Below are 25236 nucleotides of genomic sequence, written 5' to 3'. Positions count from 1 at the left end.
TCCATCCCATATTAGCACTGGCACCTCCACCCCCTCCCGTTTAGTGGAGTTCTCCGGACCCGGCCTAGCGGGTGAGTTCAAAGCGGGGAAACGAGGTGCGCTTGGCTCCCTTCTTTCCTCTGGACCACCTTTTGGTTTGTCCTCATTGAGCAGCCCGTGTGGTTTTTGCCTTGGCTCTGGGGCATGTCTTCTCTCCGCGCAGAGACTCATGCATCTCCCTTTCCTTTTTAGGGCTTCGAGAACACAGCAGTTCAGTCCAACCGGGAAATACAAAGCAGATGGAGTCTTAGAAACAGTACGGCTTTCTGGAAAATTATCACACAAGCTTTGGCTTTGTTTGGGGACAGTCTCCTTTCATATAAGTAAATCCTTCCTCAGTTGGGGATGGGCCAGCCTTCCCTGTGGCCCAGGCCAGCAGAATCCTCCACCTGGGATTGGGGTGCGGGCAGAGGTGGGGGCCTTTGGGATGAGCTCTGGCCAGAACTGGCTTTATGGCCAAAAGGCCGGCCGATGGGCGCCCTGTCATGTTGAGCTTGTACAGAACCTGAAGTCCCTCCAGCATTCGGTACACCATGCCTTTTGGCTAAACTCCAGCCTTCCCCATGTCCCCCTTTATGTCATAGCATCCTCTCTGGGATTGCTATGAGAGGGTAGTGGGGCTGCAAGGGAGAGGAAGTTAGAGAGCAGAGAAGAGCTTTGATGGACGGAGCACCAGCTGGAAAGCCAGACCCAAGTAAGACAAAGGACAGGAGAGAAATGAGAGACATGCGAAAATGCGGAAACTGTGACACTTTCCCACAAATTAACCTCCTCTTCACTGAGGATTTTTGTTTTACTTAGCTTGTTTCCTTTGACCTTTTGGGCATGTGTGGCCCTGGGATCTTAATTAAGCATCTCACTTTGTTGGATGTTATCTATGAAAGTGTTTTTTTCTGACCTGCATGAGAAAGCACAGGAGACTCATAACCACTGCTTTGCACTGAACTCAGGACACTGCCTGCTGGGCTTAGAACAGGCCTGGTGATGGCGACCTGGGTGGGTCACCCACCCTGTACTCCCCTGTCCCCCCACCCTCCCTGCCCCCAAGGTGCTCCTCAGATATCTGTGACTAGCCCGCAGGGTGCAGCCCCGCCTGTCAGGGCCATCCATGCATGATGCTGGCTCTGTGGTTTTAGTCCCATGATGTCTCCAATCCTGGGGCCTCTAAAGGCAGGCCCAGTGTTGCTGCAGGACGGGGGCCCCAGAGACCCCAGCTGGGCCCTGCAGCCTTTAAATCACACACAGGTGTAGGAGTGCCTCTCCACCCCCGCTCCCGAGGTCGCAGCTCTCTGACTGCAGGGACATTCCCCAGTGGGGTCTTGCAGCTGCTGAAGTTAGGGCCACAGAAACTAATCCAGCATGGGGGGCCGTCCACTGGGCTTGGGCAGTTCACCCTGTGTGCTTGTGTTTCCCAGCTCATACTCCACAGTTTGACCTGCTACGAGGAGCTGGTGACTTTTCTTCAACAGAGCGTCCATCAGGTATGAACAATGGTTTAGTTTGTGGGATGTGTGTTGCTAAGCTTCTGCTTCCTTTGTGCGAGGCATGCTGGTGAACTGGGGTTGTTCCCTGTTCATCCCCACCCTGGGGTAGTGGGGCGATGTCGGCTGGAGGAGTGGGCTTGGGGGCAGAGGGTCCGACCTCTGCCACTATGTCCTGGAGGGCTGGCCATGGCTACAGGTAAAGGGAGCTGCTGCAGCGGGGGCTGCAGAAGCAGGGATGGAGTGGGGTCGGGCTGAAGGGGAGCAGCTATCAGACTGCGGTTATGAGAGCTTTCTCTCTGTCCGAGGGCAAGCAGCTACCTCTGCAGGTAAAGAACACTTCGTCAGTGAGTGGGGCTCAGCACCATCTGGGGAGGTGACTAGGACATGGGTTCCTGGGCTGGGTTGGAGGTCTGAGCACCGTTGATGGAGATCCTGACAGTAGAGGACCTTGGTTGGTGTCCTGGGAGGCAGGGCTGGGCCCGGAGGGGCCTCCGGAGCATCCTGTCTACTGGAGGAGAGCCGAGCACCTGCTCCAGGCTGTGAGATGGGGTGGAACCCAGCCAGGGCCTGGGAGCAGCCCATCAGAGGGCTGAGGGAATTCAGAGTTGGGCTGTAGCCTCGGGGCTTTGTGGAGGAGGTCGTTGAATGCTCCCCGGGTGGGTGAAGAACATCGTCTCTGGAGCCGCCAGCGTCAGCGGGTGTTTGCATCTAGGTTACACCCCTCAGTAGCTCTGTGACCTTGGGCAACTTACTGGCGCCTCTGTGCCTCAGTTTCCTCCTGTGTACCATGTGGATGATGGCAACGGTGCCTGCCTCAGAGCGCTGTGCAAAGCGCCTGGAGCCACCGTGTCCTGCTCCGTGTTCCCGGTGGTCGTTAGCTTTCGCTGTGGGTGTTTCATCACCATGGTGATGATCACTTAAGGCAACCTTGAGATGGGTTAGTTGTAGACAGGTAGAGACGGGAGGGAAGCATGGCAGAGGGAAGCATCCAGAGCCAAGGGATGCTGCTTTCTGCGCCAGCCCGTCCCGCAGGTGCGTGGGAGGGGCTCTGATGTAGGAGGGCTCCTGGCCTTGGCGCTGGGAGTCCTGGGCTGGCTGTCGCTTGTTCCCGTCCCTGGCTTTCTCTGGTTCTTCATGAGCATAGCCCAGCGGGCTATGTAGATGCAGCGTGCTCACCACCGGCTCAGGGCCATGGGGGGCCTGGAGCAGAGACCCCGGCACCTCCTCTGGCTTATTCCTTGGTCACAAGTGGCCTCAGGAAAGTCACTGGGCTTCAGTGGCCTCATCTGGAAAGTGGAAGATGGAGCAGTTAGCGGGTAACTTCCAGCTCTTCACTGTCCAACTGTGATTCTTAAAGAAGAGCCTTAAACGCATGGGAAAGAATGTCTTCCAAATTAAGGACCAGGCAATTTAAATAAGCAGAAAGGACACCTTTTATTAAACATACCAGAGCAGTGTGAGAATACAGCAATGCAATGCATCTGAGAGACGAGCAAATCCTGACAGCATCAGTGTGCATTCAGGGAGGCCAGGACCAAGGGCACCTGTGTTCACACTGTCAGGTGAAGCAGAGCTGGAGGAGGGAAGCCCTGTGGGGCAAAGGAGGGGCCCTGGGGTGATTGCTCACATGACCCCAGGATCTGAGGCCCCATCATTGCCCCTGAGGCCCTGGGGTGGCCCTTCAGCACCAAGATCGTCTACATCCTTGTCTATAGATGGGATCTCCCTCCTCCCTTGGCCTGTACCCCCAGGGTTTCAATGAAGCCCAAGCAAGACAGTGAGTGTGAAAGAGGTTCTGAGAGTGGGACCCTCGCCAGGGGCGGGAGCCACCTACTTCCTGCCACACCTCTGGGCTCAGAGCAATTCCCCCTCCTCTCCTGGCCTTGGTTCCTGGGTACGAGCGGTCACCATTTGGCCCTCGCTCTGGAAGGCGTTGTTTCCCCCTGCAGTTGAAATTATGTTTTTGCTGGAAGCCGTTGAGCTGCCTCAGCACTACCCTCACCAAATTCATTTTTCATGGTCTGGGCCTAGGAGGGGTTCCTCGTGCCAGGCCTGGAAATGAACACTGAACCACGTCTGCCCAGAATAAATAGCCTCCTTGCTGTGTTTTCATCACCGCTCACCCTCCTGGTGAGACGTCCGGCTGCCGCCCCCTGCGGATGGGGGGATGCTCCCGCCCATGCCTCCCACTGGGGTTCTTGGTGGACTCAGGTCTGTCCCGGGCCAGAGCAGCTCGGTGCAACGACCCCTTCTTCCCAAGCGGTACCAGACATTTTTCCAGACCCTGCTGGTGGGTTCTGGCCCAGTTGCCTGCCTGGACTCTCCTCTCAGTGCAGGCACTTTGCCCTGTGGCCTTCCATGGCTTGGCAGCTGGAATTTGATGAGATAATTTTATAATAATAAATGTTTTAAAAACAAAATTGGATATTGGTGCCATTCAGTCGTGTTCCGGCAAGGGCCAGAGGCCCCAGGCGGGGGTCATGTCCCTGCCCTCTGCAGTCTCACCTAACCTGTCCATACACAGGGGCATATCCACGACTCAGGATGAGGTCCCCTTGGACATGTCCCAAGGACTGGAAAATGCTGGCCTGAGTATAATAATAGTTCTCCACGTTTACACAGAGAGTTGGCTTACAGCGGGAGACTGTGTTCCTTACTTCATTGCAGTCCTGCGAATAGGAAGGCACGGCAGTGGGGGAAACAGACCCAGGAAGTGCCGTGGCCTCCCCAGGACAATGTGCAAGTCCACAGCAGAAGTAGGTAGGCATTTCAGAAGGGGAAACTGAGACTGAGAGAGCTTTGTCACTCCTTGAGACAACAGACAAGACTGTAGTAGAGCTCTGACAAGGGCACTGGTGGCCCGAGTCCTCCCAGGCCTCTGTCCCCCTGCGCGGGGACATCCGCATTACTCTTTGCAATTGTCAGAGCACTTCCACCGACCTGGCCTCATAGGACGTGCAGCATAACCTAAGGAAACATGCAAGGGAGGTATTTGTTATCCTCATTTTGCAAATGGGAAACTGAGGACAACAGAGGTGAAGTGACTGGCCTGAGATCACAGAATTAAGATGACGTTGATTTAAGATTATTGTTGATTCATTCATTCCATTTCTGCTTCCAAAAAAAGATTTAAAGGTACTTATTAAAAAAAATGATGTCCTCGGGGTTTTTTCTGTGCTCCAGCCATGGTAAACCTTCCCTCTCTTGCCTCTGGGCCTTTGCATGTACTTCTCCTCTCACCTGGAACAACGTTCCCTTTTCTGATTCCTCCTTGTCCCTTGGGCTTCTGTCTAGACATCACTTCCTCCAGAAAGCCTTCCTTGACGCTCCCTCCTTCCCTAAGCCCTAAGTCTGCATTGAAGGCCCTTCCTGTGTGTTTCCAGGGAACCTTGGTTTTCCCATCAGTGCAGAGCCCCTTCCTCACTTTTTTCAAGTTGCTTATTATTCTCTCTTTCCTGAGTTACTTCTCATGAGGGCAGATCTGTGTCCACCTTGTTCACAGGTATAGCTTTAGCAGGGAGCATCCTCTTGGCACAAAAAGTTCAGGCAGTAATTTTTTTTTCTTGAATGACTAATTGAATTATTGGGTGAAAATAAAGACTATATACATATATAATATTTAGAAAATATAAATCTATATTTTTAATTGAAGTATAGTTCATTTACAATATTATATTAGTTGCAGGTGTACAACATAGTGATTCAATATTTTTATAGATTATACTCCATTTAAAGTTATTATAAAATATGACTATATTTCCCTGTGCTGTACAATATGTCCGTGTTGCTTATTTATTTTATACATAATAGTTTGTGCCTCTTAATTCCTACCCCTATCCTGCCCCTCCCCCTTTCCCTCTCCCCACTGGTAACGACTAATTTGTTCTCTATATCTGTGAGTCTCTTTCTCTTTTGTTGTATTATTTCATTTGTTTTATTTTTTAGATTCCACATATAAGTGATAACATACAGTATTTGTCTTCCCTTGATAAAGTCTATATTTTGAGGAAAAGAAAAGATAATTCTATCAGAAGTTTGAGCTAAAATAGTTTGAGTAGTTTGAACATCATATTTGGCTCTGAGCTTCCTGGCAGCCAAGGCAAAATGGAAATATGATAAGTTATATGATTCTCATTGTTCCAGGAAAATAAGCTTTCTTTTTCAGTTTTAAGTTCAAAAAGAAACTGATCACCCCATAAGGAACACTGACTGTTGTAACAGGCAGCATCTTCAACAATAATTCCAAAAGTGGTATCGTCCCCATAGTGGGATGAGTAAGGCCTTCACACTCATTTGCAGCCAGGAGACGGTGTTCCTTCAGGAAGCAGAAAAGACATAGTCCATCCCAGTAATCCGTGGCCTGCTGGGCTCACTGGACACATGGGCAGTGAGGACCCAGCATCATAATAACAGCTAACACAGGTGTCAGGCCCTGTTTGAAGTGCTTTACAAGGATGATCTCACTTAATCTTCACAACAACCTCATGAGGATGGGTCCTATTTTTATTATCTTTATTTTACAGATGAGGAGATGGGACAGAGAAGTTAACAAATGTCCCTGTGGTCACATAGCTAGGAGTGGCAGAGCCAGGATGTAAACCCAGGCAACCAGGTCCCAGGTTCCGGGCTCCAAACCAGGGTCGAGACTAGGGGAAGATGGGAAGACGAGTGAGGTGCTCCCCAAATTCAAAGGGGTCCCCAAAACCTCAGTAATCAGCATAAATAATATTTTAGTGCAATAGTTTGAAACTATTAAAATTAATCTCAAAAAATCCGCGATGAACAAAAAAAATTTGAAACGATGGGATCTGCTCTTGCATTTGCCATGCTCACCTCACTGGCACCTCCCCACCCGGCTCTCCTCCAACCTGCTCTCTGCTACTCTCTGCCCAGTGCAGTTCTTAGGATCCCTTAGGAGTTAGGGATTTGGAATCAGACGGAGTCCCTTGGATACCCATTGGGCTGCTTGCAAGCTGTGTGACCTCGGGCCAGTCACTCAATTTCTGAGCTCCAGTTTCCTCACATGGCAGAGGGTGGTAATAACAGTATTTATAGCACAGGCCCGGGATAGTTTTAAGTGTGATAGTGAGCAGAAGACACTTGCACGGTAGCGGAGGCTGCCCCAGGCCACTGCTGTGCGTGAGCTTCTGGGACTCGGAGGTCGTGGGGTGTCCCTCGGCGGGCGGGCACTGCATCTGCTCCACTGTCATTCAGGCTGGTGCGCTCCTCATCCCTTAGGGAGTCTGGTTAGTGAGACCTGCATGGGATCTGCCATGGGGCTACCTGGCGACCTCTGGGACCTGACTGGAAGCAGCTGGCTCGGGGTCAGGCTGCTCCCTGGGTCGTGGTCCCCAAGGAAGTGAGAGGAGGGAGGTGCAGACACTTGATGGGTTCTCATTCCTCTCTCCTCTTCCCAGTTTGAAGCAGGCCCCTACGGATGTGTCCTGCTCACCCTGTCGGCCATCCTGTCCAGGTCCACAGAGCTGTGAGTATCTTCCTCATTCGATTCCGGGAGCCGGGCTTGTCTGTCTGGTTCACTGCTGCCTCCCCAGAGCCCAGGGCAGAGCTGGGCACACAGTGGGTGCGTAGTGAGCATGGGTGAATGAAGCCGTGGACTAGGGGCAGTTGGCTGGACAGCGGAGAGAGAACAGTTACATTCTTCGTACATGTGTGTTCAGTGCTACCTTCTCCGCCGTCTCCCCACGTGTGCTGGGGAGTGCACGGGATTCAGATCCAAAAGACCCCCCAAAGAGCTTACAGCCTCCCTGGTGTCCCAGCGGCACTGCAACGGGCGCGTACTTGAGCACACACGTGGACTCCCTCGAGACATGTGCGGGGACATAAGAACTGGGAGATCACTGAGGGCCCTGTGAACTTGCTGTAGGCCAGGGCAGTCCCGAAGGTTTCAAGGTTCGTGTCTAGGGCCAACCCTGAGGAGCTGAGTGTGCCCCGGGGCCTTGGAGGCCGGGGGAGCAGGGAGGCTGGGTCCCCGGCTTGAACTCCATGCATCCTTAATCAAACGCGGCCTCCCGGGCTGCCCGAGAGCTGGAGTTCCGCCGTCACCCTCATTCCCTAGGAGCGTTCTAGGCCTCTTTTCTGTATTTGTCACCTGGGCATTATGTCACTAGGGAGGGTAGCAGATTAATAGCACATTAATAGGTTTGTAAAGTACAATCGATTGCCCCATCCACTTCCAAGCAGAGCGCAGACCCCAGAGGGCGTGGAGACCTGGGGGAATGAATTTGCACTTTGCAGGGGCGTGTGGTGTTGGGGAAGATTTGGGAACAGCTCTGAGCAGGCGGGCCCTGGGAACTGGGGAGGCGGAAAGAGTAGTCATGGGAGCCCAGGCTGGGGAGGCCCGGCAGAAGGAGACGCCTGCTCCCCACTCCCGGTCCTGGGCGGGCCCTGTCCGAGTTCCCCGTGGCCTCCGGTGCGGGTGGGAGGAGGAGGGCAGGGGCTCTGCAGCCTCGTGCTGCTAGCCTGCCTGCCGCTCGCTGCTACTGACCTTATTAAACGCATGTGTGTGCACTTTCTAATGGCATTTTCCTTCTAATCCTGCCATAATGATATGATTCATTCCTGGCCGGGCTCACGTGCACGGCGACCGTAAGCCGCCCTGCCTTCTCCCCTGGCCTGGGTTTGCTAATCCCTGGGCTGACGGGTGTGTGGGTGAGACCCTTGAGCTCCCTGAGGGGAAGCTGAGTTCTCAGGAGGGCCAGGCCCTTTTGCAATCCTCTTGGCCTCAGTTTCCCCATCTGTATGGGGGCCCCTTGGCTCTGAGGGTCAATGTCTCTGTGCTCAGTGTCTCTGCTCTAGGTGCCACGGGGCTTGTCAGCCTGGGGGCCGGGCACCCTGTTCACACGCACGCTCCTTAGGGAGCTGCTCTGGCAGCCCTGCCCATCTGAGGGGCCTTCGGGGCCCCTTGTCCAGGCTGTGCTTCACGTTGTCCAGAGCTGGAGCACTGGGGCTGTTTCTGCCACCTCCCCGCCCCATCCAACCAAGCCACGCAGGGGTCAGTCCCTGCCTAGGTCGTGGCACCTGTGGGGCATCTGTGTCGGGGAGGCTACCTCGCTGGACCTGCACAGCCTCGTGCCCATGGGCCTGAAGTCACAGCGCTGCCATGCCCCTCACCCTCCACCAGTCACAGACACACACGCGCACAGAGACACACAGATACACACAGACAGACACAGGCACAAAGAGACATACATAGACACAGAAAGAGACATACACAGAGACACATGGATACACACACAGACACACACAACACGGTGGGGGTCCCCTCCTTCCCTTTGTCCCCAGAGAGAGTATATAAAGACAGTCTCTCCTGCTTAGGGCCCCCGAGGACCTTCCCTGGGTCCTGGAGGCCAGTGGTTCCAAAGCCTCCCAGGGCAGCTATGGGCAGCCTGGCCCCTGCCTTCCAGGAGGACCTGCACAGAGACCTGCTTTAGCGTTGGCCCCGGCAGTGCTTTGGTGGGAGTTGTCTTACTCCTGTGGCCTCCCTTTCCTTCTTCTGAGAAGACAGCATAGAGGACATTCTCATCGGCAGTAAGGATAGCAACCAGCATCTAGTAAGCTTCCTGTGTGCCAGATCCTTTGCTGGAGCATTTTACACGAGACGCATTTAATCCCCACGGCAACCCTGTTAGGGGTCACTATTGCGATCACCATCACCATCTCTGTCTTTCAAGTGAGGAAACGAGGCTCTGAGAGGCGAGTGACTTGCCCCAAAGTCACACAGCTCAACCCAGGCAGCCTGGTCCCAGACGGGCTTCTCTGGGTTTGCTGTTTAAGGACCTGAACTTGGGAATAAAACAGATTTGGTTTCAGGCCTGACTCCAAACTCCTTTGAGCTTGAGTTTCTTACTCTGTAAAATGAGGATGATAATTCCTGCCTCACAAGATTAAACGAAGAAATACATGTTGTGTGCTTGGCAGGCCTCGGATAGTGGCTGCTGCTGGTCCCGTCCTCTCCCAGCTGTGCTCAGGAGCCTCTTGTGCCCCGTGCTGTCCTTTTCTTGCCCTCAGTCTTGGCTTGGTGCCTCGTGGTGGAGACATGGCCACAGGGATGTCCTGCAATGGGTGATGGGTCCTCCCTGGTGCCGGGAGACTGCTCTTAGGGGGAAGCCCCAGTTCTGCAAACACAGCTTAAAAACCACAGGACCAGGCGATCCCAAGGGCCTTCCTGCTCTGCGGTCCAGTTTTAGCTTTGCTGAACCCTTTGATACCATTTCAGGGTGATCTGGTGCTACTTTGGGCAGTTGGAAACGTGACCTGGTAGCCCAAAAAAGAGAGCAAGTCTCTCAAATCATATGCTGTTCGGCCAGGAGAAGCGGAGCTGGGGGAGGAGGGGCTGGGAAACGCAGCCGAACACAGTGTGAGTATGTGTGCGTTTGTGGCAGGGCGTGTGTGGACGGGAGATGGGTGAGTCTGAGGGGCTGGTGTGAGATGATGTGGGTTTTGGTGGTTGTGTCTGAGATTGTGCGAAGGGTGACTTGATTGTGTGTGTGCGGGAGTGTGAGTCTGACTGAGCGCGTGGCCGTCCCTCCCTCCTAGCAAGGCTCTGAGACTCATGCCTGAGGCCCAGGGGCAGCTGTCACAACAGAGTCATTGCCTCCTGTCCACGGGCTGTCCCCAGCCCTGGGTGGAGCCAGGGTGAGGACGCCATGGGCAGACACAAATGCAGCAGAGTGCAGCCTGGACACTTCACCCTCAGAGGCTGAGAGGCTGAAAGAACAGTGGCAAAGCTGGCCTTTGAGTTTTGCTTACCCCAGGCTGAGTGCAAAGGCTTGAGAAGGTTTCACTATTTTCTGCTTGATTTCAAGCCATCTATTTTCTTTCCTAAGATCTCGAATTGCTTACAGTAAATTTCATACAGGCTTTCATGTTCTCCTAGTTCCCCTGCTTTCCAAACCGCATGGCCCAGAACTTTCCCCAGCGCATTCTCACAAGCCCCAAGGATGCCCAAGGTTCTGGGGTCAAGGCCAGCTCCGAGCCAGGCCTGCACAGCACAGTGCAGGGGTGGGCCAGCCCCTCGGCCCAGGAGAGGGCTCGGGCGCTGCCCCCCAGCGCCACCCCGGGTGACTTAGGCCTGGGCGGTGAGAGGAGACAGCTTGTGAAGAAAACCTTTTCATTCAGTAGACCTTTGGCATTCATTACAGTGGCAACTTTGGATGCCCAAGGGCAATCTTGAAAGTCCAAAATAGGCGGGACTTTGTCATTTGCCGAAGTGATTTTCGAGCAGCACAAGCCAGGCACTGGGGGCGTGGAGAAGCTTCCACACCGCGTGGCTCTGTGTTCTTTGTAACCGTCTCCAGCAGAGGGAAAGCAACAACAACACAGTGAAACAGCCTTGAACTGAAAGCCAGCTGTGAGTGTTGGTCAGGCGAAGGCAAGTGGCAGAAGCACAGTTCTTAGCCAGCGTAAGCAGAAAACAACGCAATTAATTGATTCATATCAAAAGCCCGGGGCTTTGGGAGTGGCTGGATCCAGGAACGCAGACAGTGTCTGTGGGACTTGGTGTCCCCCGTTCTGTCTCTTCTCTCTTCTTTCCTCCGTCTCTGTCGTGTTCTCGGGGGGAGCCTCCTGCACGGCGGGCTCCAGGGACCCTTTTCTCGGGCTGCCGCTGTTCCTGATGCCCAGGCCCAGGCCGCAGCCGTTGTGGGGCAGGTGAGACTCAGGGGCTCCCCCGGAAGGTGGTCAAAACCCCCAGGGACCTACCCCACTGGCTGGGGAAGGGATGGGCTTGTATAGTCAGGAGCTGGAGGTGTGAGACGTATCAAGGAGCCAAGAGCAGGCCTGAACTCGGGGGTGAGTCAGATCGGGGCCTGCTGGAGGCCCCGCAGGCCACTCTCAGAAGTGGAGAGAAGCAGTGACGAAGCCCCAGTCCACCTCAGGGAGGCTGGGCGGGCCAGCGGATGGCAGCGTAAGGGTTCGAGCAGGGGGCTGTTCAGGTCGAGAAGCCCGGGTTTTTGGTGGCCCTAGCTGTGCTGTGCTGGGGGGAAGGAAAAGATAAGATACTTGTCAGCGTTCTCCTCCACCCTCCTGCCGCACCCCCTAAACTCTCCCAGCCCAGGATGGGAGGTGCAGACAGAACCGCCCAGACCGGGTACCCTGGCTCGATACGGACAACAATTGCTTTGCAGCCCTGAACGGAGCCTGGCCTTTCTCCCCTGGGTCTTCCAGGTGGGACGCGGGAGACCGGGCAGGATGGTAAATGGCCCTCCCTCCCGACATGCCAGGCTCTTTGGACTATAGCTGGAAAACAGGAGGAGAGGAACTTTCTCAATGAATTCCAAGTCACCTGTAATCTGGACTCGGATTCTGGTGGAGGCCGTGCTAGTGAGCGCTTTCAGCAGACGTGTCTGAGGAGGCTGAGGTGGTGGGTGGGAGGCAGGCCCAAAGGGCTTGCTGGCACCTTTGTCATCGGAAGCAGCACATGCTCCACCCAGACCCCACTTCCTTCGACTGACCTTCCTTCCTCGCCCAGGTTCCTTTTCTGGGAGCCCCCAGCTCCCGTGCAGTGAGCGGAGCTCCATCCTGTAGCTCTCCGGCTGGCTCCCCCAACCCGAGGAAGGCAGTTGTGGGAGGCCCAGCCTCAGCTGGAGGCGGAGGAGAGAGGGAGGGGCCCTGGGCCCCTGCAGGTGCACAGCAAGCGGGCCCCAAATGGTGTGAACCTGCCCACACCCAGCCCTGTGGAACGGCCTCCAGAAGCTGGGTCCCAGGCCGTGTTTGAAGGCAGGCAGAAGCAAGTGTCCTGCCCAAGCAGCTGAGGCTGGCCTGGAACAGCCCACCCCAGGCTTTGGGGGCTGCCAACAACCCAAGGGACAGGCCCATAGGCCCGGGACCATCATCCCATTCTGCAGCTGTGGGGACCAAGGTTCTGAGAATTAAGGGCAGGTTGGCGCACAGCTGACACCATCACCCGAGTCTCCTGTGCCCGCATCGCCCTTCCTGGGCTAGGGGAGGAATGACAGGCGCTGGTCAGCTGTGTCTGCCCACTTAGAGGGAGAATGGGAAACAGGACCCCAGGGAGTCCCAGACCAAACTGATGCTTGTCCACCGGCTTCACTCTCCACCTCACTTCAGCCGGCATAGTCTGGTCCCAGGCTGCTGAGATGGCAAATCATGGCCCGTGAGTGCCAGTGGGGTGTGGCTGAGGGCAGCAGGTCTGCCCATAGACAGAGCCTGAGGGCTGGATGCAGAGAAGGGCGACCAAGCCCAGGCCACGCCGGGGTGAGTGAGAGAGCTGGGAGGGTCTCCTGACGCTTGGTGCATCTAGCACCCCTACCCACTCACCCCAGAGCTATACATACCTCCTTGTTCCACGAAGGGCTTGCTCAGGTGCCCACGTAGAGACGATAGGCCTCAGGAGGTGGGAGAGGCCATTAACCTTTTTTTTTTTAACATCTTTATTGGAGTATAATTGCTTTACATTGTTGTGTTAGTTGCTGCTGTATAACGCCACTAACCTTTTCTTTTTCAAAGGTGAACATAACTTGATTTAAAAAAATTATTTTTAACATCTTTATTGAAGTATAATTGCTTTACAATGGTGTGTTAGTTTCTGCTCTATAACAAAGTGAATCAGCTATACATATACATATATCCCCATATCTCCTCCCTCCCGCGCCTCCCTCCCACCCTCCCCATCCCACCCAAGCCACTAACCTTTGGAAAGAATCTTTTGTTCCAGGCCAGCTTCAGCCATTTGGGTGGGAAGCTTGCTTCTGCCTGCCTCCAAACACGGCCTGGGACCCAGCTTCCGGAGGCCGTTCCGCAGGGCTGGGTGTGGGCAGGCTCACATCATTTAGGGCCCATTTGCCGTGCACCTGCAGGGTTAGGGCCCAGTTCTGGGCACCATGGGGCCAGACGGACACAACATAACCCAGGCCCTCCAAGTCCTTGCTGCCTGGAGGGGCAGGGCTGGCACCCGAAAAGCAGGGGGTGGGCGCTCTTAGGAAGGGGATGTCTGCAGGGAGATGGGGCACATCTCTCTGGGGCCAGGGAGGTGTCCCTTTGTGGAGGAGACGACAGTTAGCAGGGCTCTGAGCGTTATGTGGGATAAGGGTTGCGGCAGGCAGCAAGAACGAAGCAGGCGAGGTCTAGCAGAGGGGTTTGCAGGGAAGGGCTCCTCGAGGCATGGCTGGAAGGTTGCTGGCACGTGGAAGAGGACTGGGGGAGGGGAGGTGGAAGGCACTGGGGGAAGGGCTTGGGCATTTCTGCTTTCTCTTCCTTCCTCCAGGCAGGTCCCTCTCTCTCCATCCATGCTCCTTGCCCTGCTTCCTGGGTCCCCTTCCTTTTTAGGGCCCTGTGCCTGCAGAATGGAAATAATACCCGTGCCCTCTAACCTGTGGAGCTGTCTGTGGTTTGCAAGGCCTTTTTATGGCCTCAGCTCTTATTGCAGCGACTCTTTGAGGTGGTTATTGTTATCCCCATCAGGGGACGACACACCCAAGGCTCAGAGGTAGAAAGCAATTTGCCAAAGGTCACACAGCGCAGGTGGCAGAGGGGGCCTGACACCCAGGTGTTCTGACTCATTGTCCATTCCCTGGCGACATTCCTGAGAAAACAGTCAATATCTGCCACATCCAAATCCTTTTCAGATATTCATGGCCACAGTTCAATCGCTGGGAGTGGAGACTCCATTTATTCTGGGTTTTTGGCCGTGATACGAATAGTGGAGGTTGCAGGAATCATGACCTCTCAGTCATTGTTTTGTTGTTGTTGTTGTTGTTATTGCTGGTATCGCAGGAAAAAGGAAGTGACATTTACCAAATGTCAAATGCTTTATATAGTTCATCTCATTCAGTTCTCACAGCAATCTGTAATAGAAGGAGGCGTTTTCATACCCATCTTACAGGTGGGGAAACTGAGGCTCAGAGAGGGGAGCAACCGGTAAGCGGCAGCAGCTGGATTTGAATCCCAGGCTCCCTGACTTCAGAGCCCACGTTCTCTTAGTTGTTCCACAGCTGTCCTTTCACTGTTGATATTGTCCTCGAGAGTCAGTAGAAGTCCCACCAAACAATGGGTGATTGTTTCTGGAGGCTGCTGCAGGTGGCAGGGAGTGCAGTGGAAGGTGCAGCCTCTGGGGGGGGGGGTCTCCTGGGGGGGACAGGCAGGAGCTGGCCCAGTGGAATGTGGTGGTGCCCCGGGCCTGGTGCCCTAGAGGTCAGGTGGAGGGGAGGTGGCTGGTTGGGTCCTCCCCGGTTAATTACCAACTATTTTAGCCATGATGTTTTAAATATCAGAGTCGTGGACCAGGCACACTTGTTCACATCCTGGAAGGTCCCTGGAGACCCCTTGCTCCAGGCCTCTGGTTTTATAAATGAAGACACAGGCTGAGAGCGAGGCATTGACTTGCCCGAGGTCACTCAGCCAAGTCCAGGACTGAGCTGGCCATTGACCCCTCCTCTTGTGGACACTGATTTTAGGTGAGTTTTGGCTGTAGACCAGAACCATATTTCTAGGCCACTTGGACATATTTTCCTTCTTATTCAGAAACTTCTGCACAAAATGCCCAGATTCATATGTTCAGTCGTGTGTTGGGGAGGCTTTAGAGGGAAGGGACAAGCTGTGTCCCAGCCGGGGAGGGTGGGGACCAGGAGTGGGGCTTCAGGGCTCAGGGACCTGCCTGGAGCTGGCCGGCCGGGTTGACTATCACGTGTTTCAGGCCACCCTAGACAGTGTGATGTTGGTGCCAGGGACACAGTCCCTGACTCTGTGTGCCCACAAGTCCCTTCTCCTTTCTGGGCCTCAGTTTCCCCATCCCTGTTCTACGGATGGGCCGCTCTTGCCCGCTGACCTCACAAGACTTTAGGGAGGACAGTGTCCCTGAAAGCATCTGAGACCGCAGACTCTGTGGATCCAAGGCTCTGGCGCTGTAAGCTGCTCAGCGGCAGAACCTCTGCCCCTCTGAGCCCTGTGCCAGAGGGCGGGCTGGACAGAGGCAGTGGAGTTCTAGGACCGGCTTCAGCCTGAATGTGGGCTGGCACCTGTCACTAGCCCTGGGCCAGCTGTGTCCTTTCTCTAGCCGTCCATTCTCCCATCTGCAAAATGCTGGGCCCCGGAGGCTCTGCCAGCCCTGATGTCCTCTTTGTTCCGTTTCTTGGTGCAGTGCAGTGTCTCTGGGACCTCCCGATGGGGGCAGAGCTGGGAGAAGCCGTCCTTGCTGGCATCCTGGGAAAGCCCCTTCCTCTGTCAGTGGGTGGACTGGACACCCCCCAGGGTCAGGCCGTCACCCCAGACCATTGGTCCAGGTTCTGGCCCTTGGCTTCCAGAACGCTGAGGAGGTTGGCGGCAGGGCAGCCATGGCCAAGCCCTTCCTCGTAAGTTTCCATGCCCTGGGCAAGTCCACTCAGGCTCCCCCAACTCTGTGCTTCCTGCAGTCTAAAATCCAGGCAAGCTCCTGTTCCCTAAAGTGTTCCCCAGTGCAGGACAGTCTCAGGGGGCAGACTTCATCAGGCCCTGGCTCCCCCTCACCCAGCCTGGTGCCTGGGTCCTCGGGCTATGCAGAACTCTTCTGGGGCCCAGTGTTGTCCAGCTCCCAGGAGGACTGTGGAAGGAATAAGCTGCTCTTTAGACTGGAATGGTCAGTCCCAGGGGAGGGCCCATCACAGCTTGTAGCTCAGAAGCCCAGAGAGTAGGAACCTTAGAGCTCAGGCAGCCCCTCCGTGGATTCAGCCCCTGCTCCCAGGACACTGCCTGCCCTTGTGCAAGCCCCTCATGTTGCAGAAGGGGAGACTGAGCCCCAGAGAGGAGAGGTCTGTGGCCACACGGCAAGACAGGGCTAGAACCCTGGTCTGGTGATGGCCCTGCCGTGTGAATCGCCTCCTCTCCGGGGCAGAGCAGAAGCCGCTGTTTCTTTGCTCCAGGACTCCTCACACTCAGCTCTCCAGGGATTTCCCCTAGAGCGAGGTCTGGGCATCTAGATTTGCCAAAGTTGTAAATCTCTTAAGCCATAAGCCGCTCCTTGGCGTCTCCCAAATGCCCTAGTATGAAATACAGATGTTCCTCCTTTTTAAGATCTGAGCCTACTTCTGAATTTCCCATCGTGTTTGCACCTAAGGATGCAATTACCATTTCCTCCTATTGTCCTTTCTGCCCGTCCCTCTGCTCTCAGCTGACGCAGGCGCTCAAACCCGCTGGGTGAACACGAGGCTGTGAGAAGATCAGACTGCTTCTGAAAGCTTCGGGGTGGCTTGGGGCCAGCGATCCTTATCAGTCCACCCAGGGCTCCTCGGAGGCTATTTTCTTCCCTTCAGAAGATGCCGGTATATATGCCACAGGGAGCGTTTCCATCAATTCTTCTGCCCAAGCCAGTGCCAGCCACACGCCGGCCTCATCCATTTGTCCCCCGTCCCCCCAGCCAGCCCCTTCCCAGGCCCGCTGGGTCGTTTCTGGCAGGCCAGCCTCCAAGGCCCTTCCTGAGGACCCCCGGCCTCCGTGGTTCTCGGCTGGGCGCTGCAGTGTCAACCCAGCCCGTCTTCTCGTGTGGACCACAAACCGTCCCTGTTCGGCCACGGTTAGTAAAATCCACGAGAAAGCATTTCTCCTATGGAGTCATGGAGCTTGAGTTTCTAAGCTCGTTTGGGAACGGAGTGCATGTTTTAGGTTTGTGGACTTATGGCAGATTTAGATTTAAAGCATAAAAGTGAGACCAGGTTTTTCTTCTCTTCCACTAAAAGGAAAAACAAACGTCACGATTGCTTGCCTCTTCCTACCTCTGGGCCACCCCTCGGCGCTGTCTTTGGGGTGTGGATGTAGGCGGCAGGCCAGGCCACAGCCCTGCTGGGTGGGCAGCAGGGGGGAGCCAGCTCCCTGGCCTCACATCACCCCCCTGGCGTTACCTCTCTGGGCTTCTTTCCATGTCTATAAAATAAAGTAATTCCTACTTCACTGGGTGGCTGGAGGTTTGAAATGCTGTCCTCTGAGCGCGGTCTGTAGGTGGGAGCTCCTTTCCTGTTACCCGTCTGTCCCACGGCTCTGTTCAACAATAACGCTTGGTCTCCCGAGGGATTTACTTTGGGGTAAAAGGAATAATAATGTCCTAATGGTGGGCTTTCTAGACGGTAGGATAGTTTTGAGATTTGGGGGCAGGGGCTTGCTGACCTCACATGTGACAGGGCCATTGCTGACATGACACTCTGCACCGTTCTGGTCCCCAGTAGCATACAGCCCTAGAAATCTCTTTCTTTCAGTTTGGTGGGGTTTCTTTTGGCAAAGGGGCTTTTCACCTTGTGCCTTTAGGGGGACCCCATTCTGAAGGTGGAGCCACAGAGGTGATCTAGGGTTGGGGGAGCACAGGCCTCGGAGACTGGCAGCTAGGTCCCCCGCCAGCTCCATCGCCCACAAGCTGAGTGCCCTGGGCACGTCAATTCTTCTCTGAGCCTTGGTTTTTCTCTCAGGGTTTAAGGAATAATAGTTGTACTCGGCCTGGTACAGAGTCTACGCCCAGGTGGTGGCAGCTATTGTTTTAGAACTCAAGGAGGCATTAGAGGCCGTTCCTCCTATTTAACCGACTTGCAGACCGCGGACTGGAGATGGCAGGGAATGTCCCAGTCCCCACCCTTAGTAAGCGACAGTTGGAGTGTGAACGCAGGACGTGGATTCCAAACCCAGGGCCCTTTCTGCTGTGGCACGCTTCCATCACGAACCTCTGGTGTCTGCCGAGGGCCTGGTGGCCCTCTGCAGGCCAGAGTGGAGGCCACTGCCCAGAGCAGAGCGAGCCCCGGGCTCCAGCCCCAGGGAGGGCACAGAGCACAGAGGCTCAGGTTCCCGCCAAATCCGGAATTCGGGGCCTCAGCCTGGAACCCGAGGGGAGGCCCTGGCCACCCTCGAGGTTTGCCCGGCATCCTGAGTCAGGCAGAGGTGTGCTAACAGCCCTTTCTTCTTGCTCTCCAGTGTCCGCCAGGACTTCGACGTCCCCACCAGCCACCTGATTGGAGCACACGGATACTGCACGCAGGTCAGGGCCGCAGTGGGGCGTGGGGCAGTCAGGCGCTTCTTTCCCTTCCTCTTGCCTTCTGTCTTTGCCCCTGCCAGCACTCCCCAAGCAGCTTTCGTGTTCCGCCTCTGCTGGGCTTCTTCCTCACGGGGACCTAGAAAGGGAACTCAGGTTAACTTCTGTTTCTGGAGTTTGCTGTACCCGATCTGTGTGCCCGGAGCTGCAGGAGGTGCAAGAGAGGCAGAGCCAGGTGCTGCCCAGCCCGGAGCCCCGGCCTAGGCTGGGAGCCCCAGGTCCAGCTGGGGGGACGACGGCCATGGCACCCTACGTTTGTATAGCACCTTGTCTTTATGACGACCCACCCCTCTGCATCTTCACAAAGGGGCCCTCGAGTGGCTTCGTGGAGGGCAGGGGGTCCCTTAGCACAACTGCTTGTCATCGATCCTCCCAGTCACCCGGTGACACGAGGAAAGGGATCTGTTTCAGACCCTATCAGCGAGTGTCAGGACTGGGAGCCAAATGCTACACCTGACTACTGTCTGAGCCCTTCTCTCATGGCAAGGCCTCCTGAGTGGCCACCGGGCCACAGTTAAATCTGACCCTCAGTGCATCTGGGGGCGGCGTGTGTAGCACAGACAGGCTGGGCGGAGCTGCTCTGGCTGCCGGGCCCAGCTGAGGACCCAGTTGTCCTAGGGGTCCTGGCTCACTTGTGGCAGTCCTGAAAACATACCTGGGCACCGTGCAAGGGCCAGCTTGGGGCCTGTGGTTTGTCCAAGGCACCCAAGGAGATGTGACGTTGGCTGCTGCCTAGCCCCCGGAGAAAGGTTTGAGGCTGAGCGACGGCCAGTGGTGGTCCAGCTCCTGCTCTGGGTGCCTGTCCTCCCCGTGGGAGCTTCCCGACGCGCTGTCAGAGAGCAATGCGACCCAGGGGTGGGCCGTTACGCAGCGTACAGAGGATGCAGAACAGAGTCTGGGGCTGGATTCTGAGCTGTGTTGGCAGTTTCACTTGCAGCATGAGCTGGAGCGATTTTCTTCGCCTCCCTAAACCTCGATCTCCTCGTTTGTAGAATGAAGCATTTGGACTAGATCGGTGCTTCTTAAACTTTGATGTGCACGCGGGGCCCGCAGAGTCTTGCTGAAGAGCCGGCTCGGATTCAGTGGGCCCGGTAACCTAGGGCCTGAGCTTTTGAATTTCTAACAGGCTTCCAGGAAGGGTGATGCTGCTGGGCCACGGACTGCACTTTGAGTAGTGAGGAACCAGATGACCGCTAAGCTTTGCCACTGTGTGATTTTGAGTCGAGGGGCAGGGAGCGTCCGGTCACTATTTCTCCCCCAATTTGAGGAGCCTTCCTGCTCGAGGAAGGTTTTGAGACGCACCCCAGATGGGGAGCAGGACCTTTTCTCCCCCTTGAAAACCAGTTGGGAACACTTGAATGTGTCTGAAGAAGGCCATGCCTTTCTTAGGCAGCTGCTGGCCCTGAGGTACAGTATCTCAGAGCAGACATTTCCTCCAAATTCTTTCTCGTTTCCTCTGCAAGAACACAATGAGGCCCCCTCGGTATCTCCCTCCAGTGAGGGCCCCTCTGCGGCCATCAGAGGGACCTCTTTTACTACCTCTGGGGCAGGGATCCTGGTGCCGACGGAGGGATTTATTAACCTGTGCATCACTCTCACAATTCCGGGGAAAACACTTCTGTGAACTCTGCCCTCCAGAGTTTATGATGGGCAAGGGCTGTTATGGCCATTCCCACGTACCATGGAGGAGACTCCTGCGGGCTGGCCTCACGCACGCGCCAGCCCTGGCAGAAGGAGTTAGACAGAAGCTCCTGCCCCAGCACTAAGGCTGGGCTGGCGTGTATCCTTCCTTAGCAGGGCAGCGCGTACTTAGCGGTTACCCTCCGTTTTGAATCTTTGGCTGGCCAGGTGGTACCCTGAGGGTAACAAGTGAGGGGAGAGGGAAGGGACACTGGAAAGGGAGCCGGAAAGTGAGGGTGGGAGTCCGGCTCTGTCAGTAAGCAGCTGTGTGGCCTGGGCAAATCCTCTCCCAGCTGCGAGCCTGTTTCCGCATTCCTGACAGGAGGTTGGAGCCCTGGATGCTCTGCTTGAGGAAGGGCCCTTGCAGCCAACCCAGTGCCTCCGGGAGATGGCCAGAGAGTCAGAGCTCCACAAGTCACCGTCTCCTGGTTCTGGGGTTGGCAGGCTTGCTGGCCTGTCGGGTGCGAGGCATGAGTCATGCGGCCATGCAGCCAACAGAGGCAAAGACAGAGCGGGAACCCAGGCTGGGGCCCGCCTGCCTTCTCCTCTCTGCCCCTGCTATCCTCTCCTCTCCTTCCCCCCTTGAAGACCCCGCCCTCACTGGTGAAATCCCAGTACGGCCTGGAGCTGAGTTATTGGTGCCACCCCATTGTCAGCTTCCTGGTGTTGATAATGCACTCTGGTTATGTAAGATGTTATCGTTGGGGGAAGCTGGGTGAAGGGTGCACAGGAACTCTCTGTACTATTTTTGCAACTTCTTTTGACTCTAAAATTATTTCAAAATCAAAAAGCTTATTAAAAAAATATCCAAGACTTCAAGACCCACCCAAATGCCGCTTCTCCACAAAGCGACTCCGACTCAGTCATGTGGTCCTGTGTCCGTGTGGGCCACCAGTGCTCTGTGCACACATTGTTATAGCCCCAGTCACATCCTACATTGTGCTTCAGGCATGCAGGCCTGCACTGGTCCCCCCCTCTAGACCCGGACGCCCGAGGTCAGGAGCCACTCTTTCCCTCCAGCGGGACCCGCACCCCCCCCCCACCAGCCAACCCCCACACAGGGTCCTGGGCACAGTTGGCGCCCAGTGAATGCTTGTGGAATAAGGATTGATGAGTTCCCAGAGTCACTTTGATGAGCAGAGTTGGTGGCTTCCCTGAAGGCTGTGGGAACGCTGAAGTCACAGCCCCCTCTGATTTCGGTCTCTCGCCCTCCTTGCTTTCTTCCTTCCTTTTCCACCCTTCTTCTCTTGTTCCCCATCTCCCCTTGACAAGCCTTTCCCCTTTCTCTCATCAACAGGAACTTGTCAATCTGCTCCTGACCGGGAAAGCCGTGTCCAATGTTTTCAACGACGTGGTTGAGCTGGATTCTGGGAACGGGAATATCATGCTGCTCAAAGGCATCACCTCGCGCAGCGACATCGGCCTCCTGTCCCTCTTCGAACACTACAGCGTGTGCCAGGTACCGAGCCCTCGGGCCTCCAGGGACCCAGGAGCCTGGCTCCCTGGGACCAACAGGAGGGAGGGAGGAGAAGGAAAGTTGGCTCCAGTCCCCGGAGCTGGATCCAGTCTCAGTCACGGAGCGTATGGGAAAACTGCAGCTTCACCGCCATCCGGTACAGGCGTGTAGTTCACTCCCAGAGCCAGCTGATACCATGCAAGGGACTTCTAGGGATTTACAGTGTGCTCGTGCATTAGAGTGGCCACAGTTGTCGTGTGTGTGTGTGTGTGTGAGTGTGTGTGTGTGTGTGTGTTGGCCAAGGGGTCTTCTCCAGGGACAAGGGCCTGAGGTCTTGGGCCTCGTGTTAGTTTCCTAGGGCTGTCTCAACAAAGCACCACAAACTGGGTGGCTTAAAACCACAGCAACGTGTTGTTTCATAGTTCTGGAGCCGAAGTTCTCCTAACAGAAGTCCAAAATCAAGGTGTCGGCAGGGCAACACCCCTCCTGAAACCCACAGGGAGAATAAGCCTGCCGTGTCCCTTCTGGCTTTTGATGTTTTCCAGCAATCCTTGGTGATCCTTGGCTTGTGGCTGCATCACCCAATCTCTGCCTCTGGTGTCACATGGCCATCTTCTCCCTCTGTGTCTCCTTTTCTCATAAGGACGTAAGTCATGTGGATTGCGGGCCCACCCTACCCCGCTAACCTCATCTTAACTCTGCAACAACCCTATTTCCAAATAAGACCACACTCTGAGGTACTGGGGGCTAGAACTTCAACAGATCTTTTGGGGGGACACAATTCAACCCATAATAGGCCTTACTCAGTCTGTTTGCAAGTGTATTGGTCCCTCTACCTTTTCTCTCACTGCAGCCAGGGTCTTAGAAAGGGCCGGAACCCCAGGTGAAGCTGGGCACGGGGTAGGGTGACAGTATCTCTGGGCAACATGGGCAGGGGACCACTGGGCCCTGTGTTCTTGTCCCAGCCTGCTGCTGAACCTTGTCTGAGCCTCGGTTTTCATGTCTCCAGGGAAGACATGGTTCTGTGGTCGATTACATGAAAGGGTTGTCCTGAGGTGTAGCAGGAGGTCATTCTCTGGTGACCGGCCCAGCAAAGATTGTTGGAGGGTCAGGATGAGGCCCCATTCATCTTACATCCCCAGAACCAGGGATGCAGAGACTGACCCAAAGGGATACTCAGAGTATGCTAGGTGGATGGATATGCAGGGTGGTTCAATTTCATCGTGCCCTTCCTGCATGATCACATGTTTGGGTGTGCTGTCCCATTGAACGCCGTTGTTCAGGTGGCCCCGTGCCCAGATTCCGCATCTGGGTGACACCCCACCCCCACGGACAGGAAGCAGCCTTGTGGGTTCCAAAGACTTGGGGAGAAAAGAGTGACAGTGACTCCTTCCCAGATGTGCTGGTGTCAGGAGGGAGCCCAGGAATGTAGCCACGTGGCCCATGAGAAGCACCAGGAACCCTGAGCATCAGATCCTGGGTGGGCTCTGAAGGCATTCAGCCCAAAATTCCACGGGCTGAGAGGTAACCTTGCCCGGGCTCGCAGAATCCCCAGGCTTACCATGAGCCCTGGTTTCACTCTCGTGTGGAGGGCATTGGTCAAAATGTAAACTATTTTCCTTCGGTCTGTTGAGGGTAATTGACGGGAACAGCAGTTGGGCGTCATCCTGTCCTTGGAACAAAATGCTGATTGCACAAATTCAGGTCCTACAATGGTCCTTGAATCCACATAGACCACCACCACCACCCCCCCGCCCCCCCGCCCTGCTCTGCTATTGTTTGCTTGGTCGAAGACTGGGTGTTTTATCTCCCTGCAGCAAGGGATGGTTTGCTCCTCTGCCTTGGGACTGCAACCTCGCTAAAGAAGGACCCCAGGGCCTCCTCTCCTACTCGCCAGAGCTCACTGAAGGCTGGGCCTCTGAAGGAGAAGGCAGAGGCCTGGCAGTTAGACAAAGCACTTTCCTTTCCTGAAACTCCACCCGCTATCCCTTTGGTCACTGAGTTCCTTGGGGCTTTCATGATTAGCCACGTCAGACAGAGAGGGAATCCAAGGAGGTTTAGCCTCCAGGCCCAGACCTGGACCCAGAGCCGGGGCCCCCTCTCAGCCTGGCCTGGTCTTCTTCCACCTGGCAGTACAGACGTGGTCACTGGGGAAGATCTGGTGTTTGGGGCCTCCTGGGCATGGCGTCCACAGCGGGGCTTGTTCTGATACGGCTGAAGCCTTTCTTTCATGTAGACGGCAGAACCAGGCCCGCCTTCACTCACAGCCCATCTCCAGGCTTCTCAGTGCGGCCTCTGGCTGGGAGCCAGGGTTCTGGGGCCCTCACGAGTATGTGTGTGGGAGGGTGATAGGTCCTGCCTATCAGCGAGCTTGTCAGGTGACCCACATTCCAGCTGTGCCCGGGGGAAGCAGAGGCAACTCTGGGCCAAGAAATGCACCCCTGCCGTAAGTAACCAGTCCGCCGCCCCAGCATGGCTGTGTCCTACAGGACCCAGTCTGCCATCGGTGACCCACTGGGCTGGCCTTGCCTTGCCCATCTGACTTTCCCCTCACTCCCTCCATCCCAGAGCGCAAAGTGAGGATGGGCTGCACTGCAGACTGCAGTGGGAAGACCAGCCCCTCTTGGCTTGTGGTGGCAGTGGTGATGGGGGACTGAGAGGCCAGGGAAGGACAGCAAGGCACAGGGAGTTTAAGTTCAGGGCTTCCCCATGACCTGTAGGTCACGTTCATTGCTGCCTTCAGGAAGGGACCTGGGCAAAGGCTGAGCTTGGCAGGGAGAGCTCTGTAAGCACCATCCTCCTCCTCCCATTTGTCCAGCTCTGCAAACAGCACCATCTACCCAGTTACTCAAACCAGGAGCGCATTCAATCCATCAGGAGGTCGTGGGGCTCCTTCCCGAAGTTGTTTCTCAAGTCTGTCCACTTTCACCCTTATCCTAGCCACCAGCATCGCTGTTCTGGACACTTGTGATGGCCCAGCTGGCCTCTGGCTCCTGTCCCCACCTCCTTGCAATCCTGTTCCTTCACTGAAGCCAGTGTGATCTTTAAAAGAGTAGATCAGTCACATCATTCCTTTGCTTAACAACCTTCTATGGATTCCCAGTCCTCTGAGATTGTTTTGGGCTGAATTATGCCGTTCCCCCAACTCCTCCGACCCAACATTCATTTGCTGAAGTCCTAGCCCCCAGTACCTTGGAGTGTGACTGTATTTGGAGATAAGGCCATTAAAGAGGTAATTAAGGTAAAAGAAGGTCATATGGTTGGGCCCAAATCCAGCTGACTGGTATCCTTATAAGAAGAGGTTAGGACACAGGCACACACGAAGGGAAGACCACATGAAGACACAGGGAGAAGATGTCCATCTACAAGCCAAGGAGAGGGGCCTCAGAAGAAACCAACCCTGCCGACATCTTGATCTGGGACCTCCAGCCCCCAGAATTGTGAGAAAATAAATTTCTGTTGTTTGAGCTGCCCAATCTGTGGAACTTTGTTACTCAGCTCTGGCAAACTAATACAGAGACTACAGTCCAGACCTTCCCATGACCTATAAGGCCCTG

At 55.3% G+C, this 25236-nt stretch overlaps 1 protein-coding gene across 4 annotated transcripts in view; it reads left to right on the top strand.

Annotated features, from left to right (window-relative positions):
• MINDY4 (MINDY lysine 48 deubiquitinase 4) overlaps positions 1-25236 on the top strand; it is a 118035-nt gene that overhangs the window by 76200 nt on the left and 16599 nt on the right. For 2 of the 4 annotated variants that reach the window (XR_005021245.1, XM_036863749.1), the window contains exons 11-15: positions 232-295; positions 1455-1520; positions 6941-7008; positions 18426-18489; positions 21521-21682. Coding sequence is in view for 2 of the 4 variants with exons in the window: in XM_036863749.1 (XP_036719644.1) it covers positions 232-295; positions 1455-1520; positions 6941-7008; positions 18426-18489; positions 21521-21682 (424 nt within the window). In the remaining 2 variants the exon portion in view is untranslated. The other 2 variants (XR_005021246.1, XM_036863750.1) reach the window with 2 other exon arrangements.

Source organism: Balaenoptera musculus, chromosome 9 (assembly GCF_009873245.2).
Source record: "Balaenoptera musculus isolate JJ_BM4_2016_0621 chromosome 9, mBalMus1.pri.v3, whole genome shotgun sequence".
Taxonomy (NCBI): domain Eukaryota; kingdom Metazoa; phylum Chordata; class Mammalia; order Artiodactyla; family Balaenopteridae; genus Balaenoptera; species Balaenoptera musculus.
The sequence above is the reverse complement of the archived record's forward strand: the minus strand, read 5'-3'. Positions and strand labels throughout refer to the sequence as shown.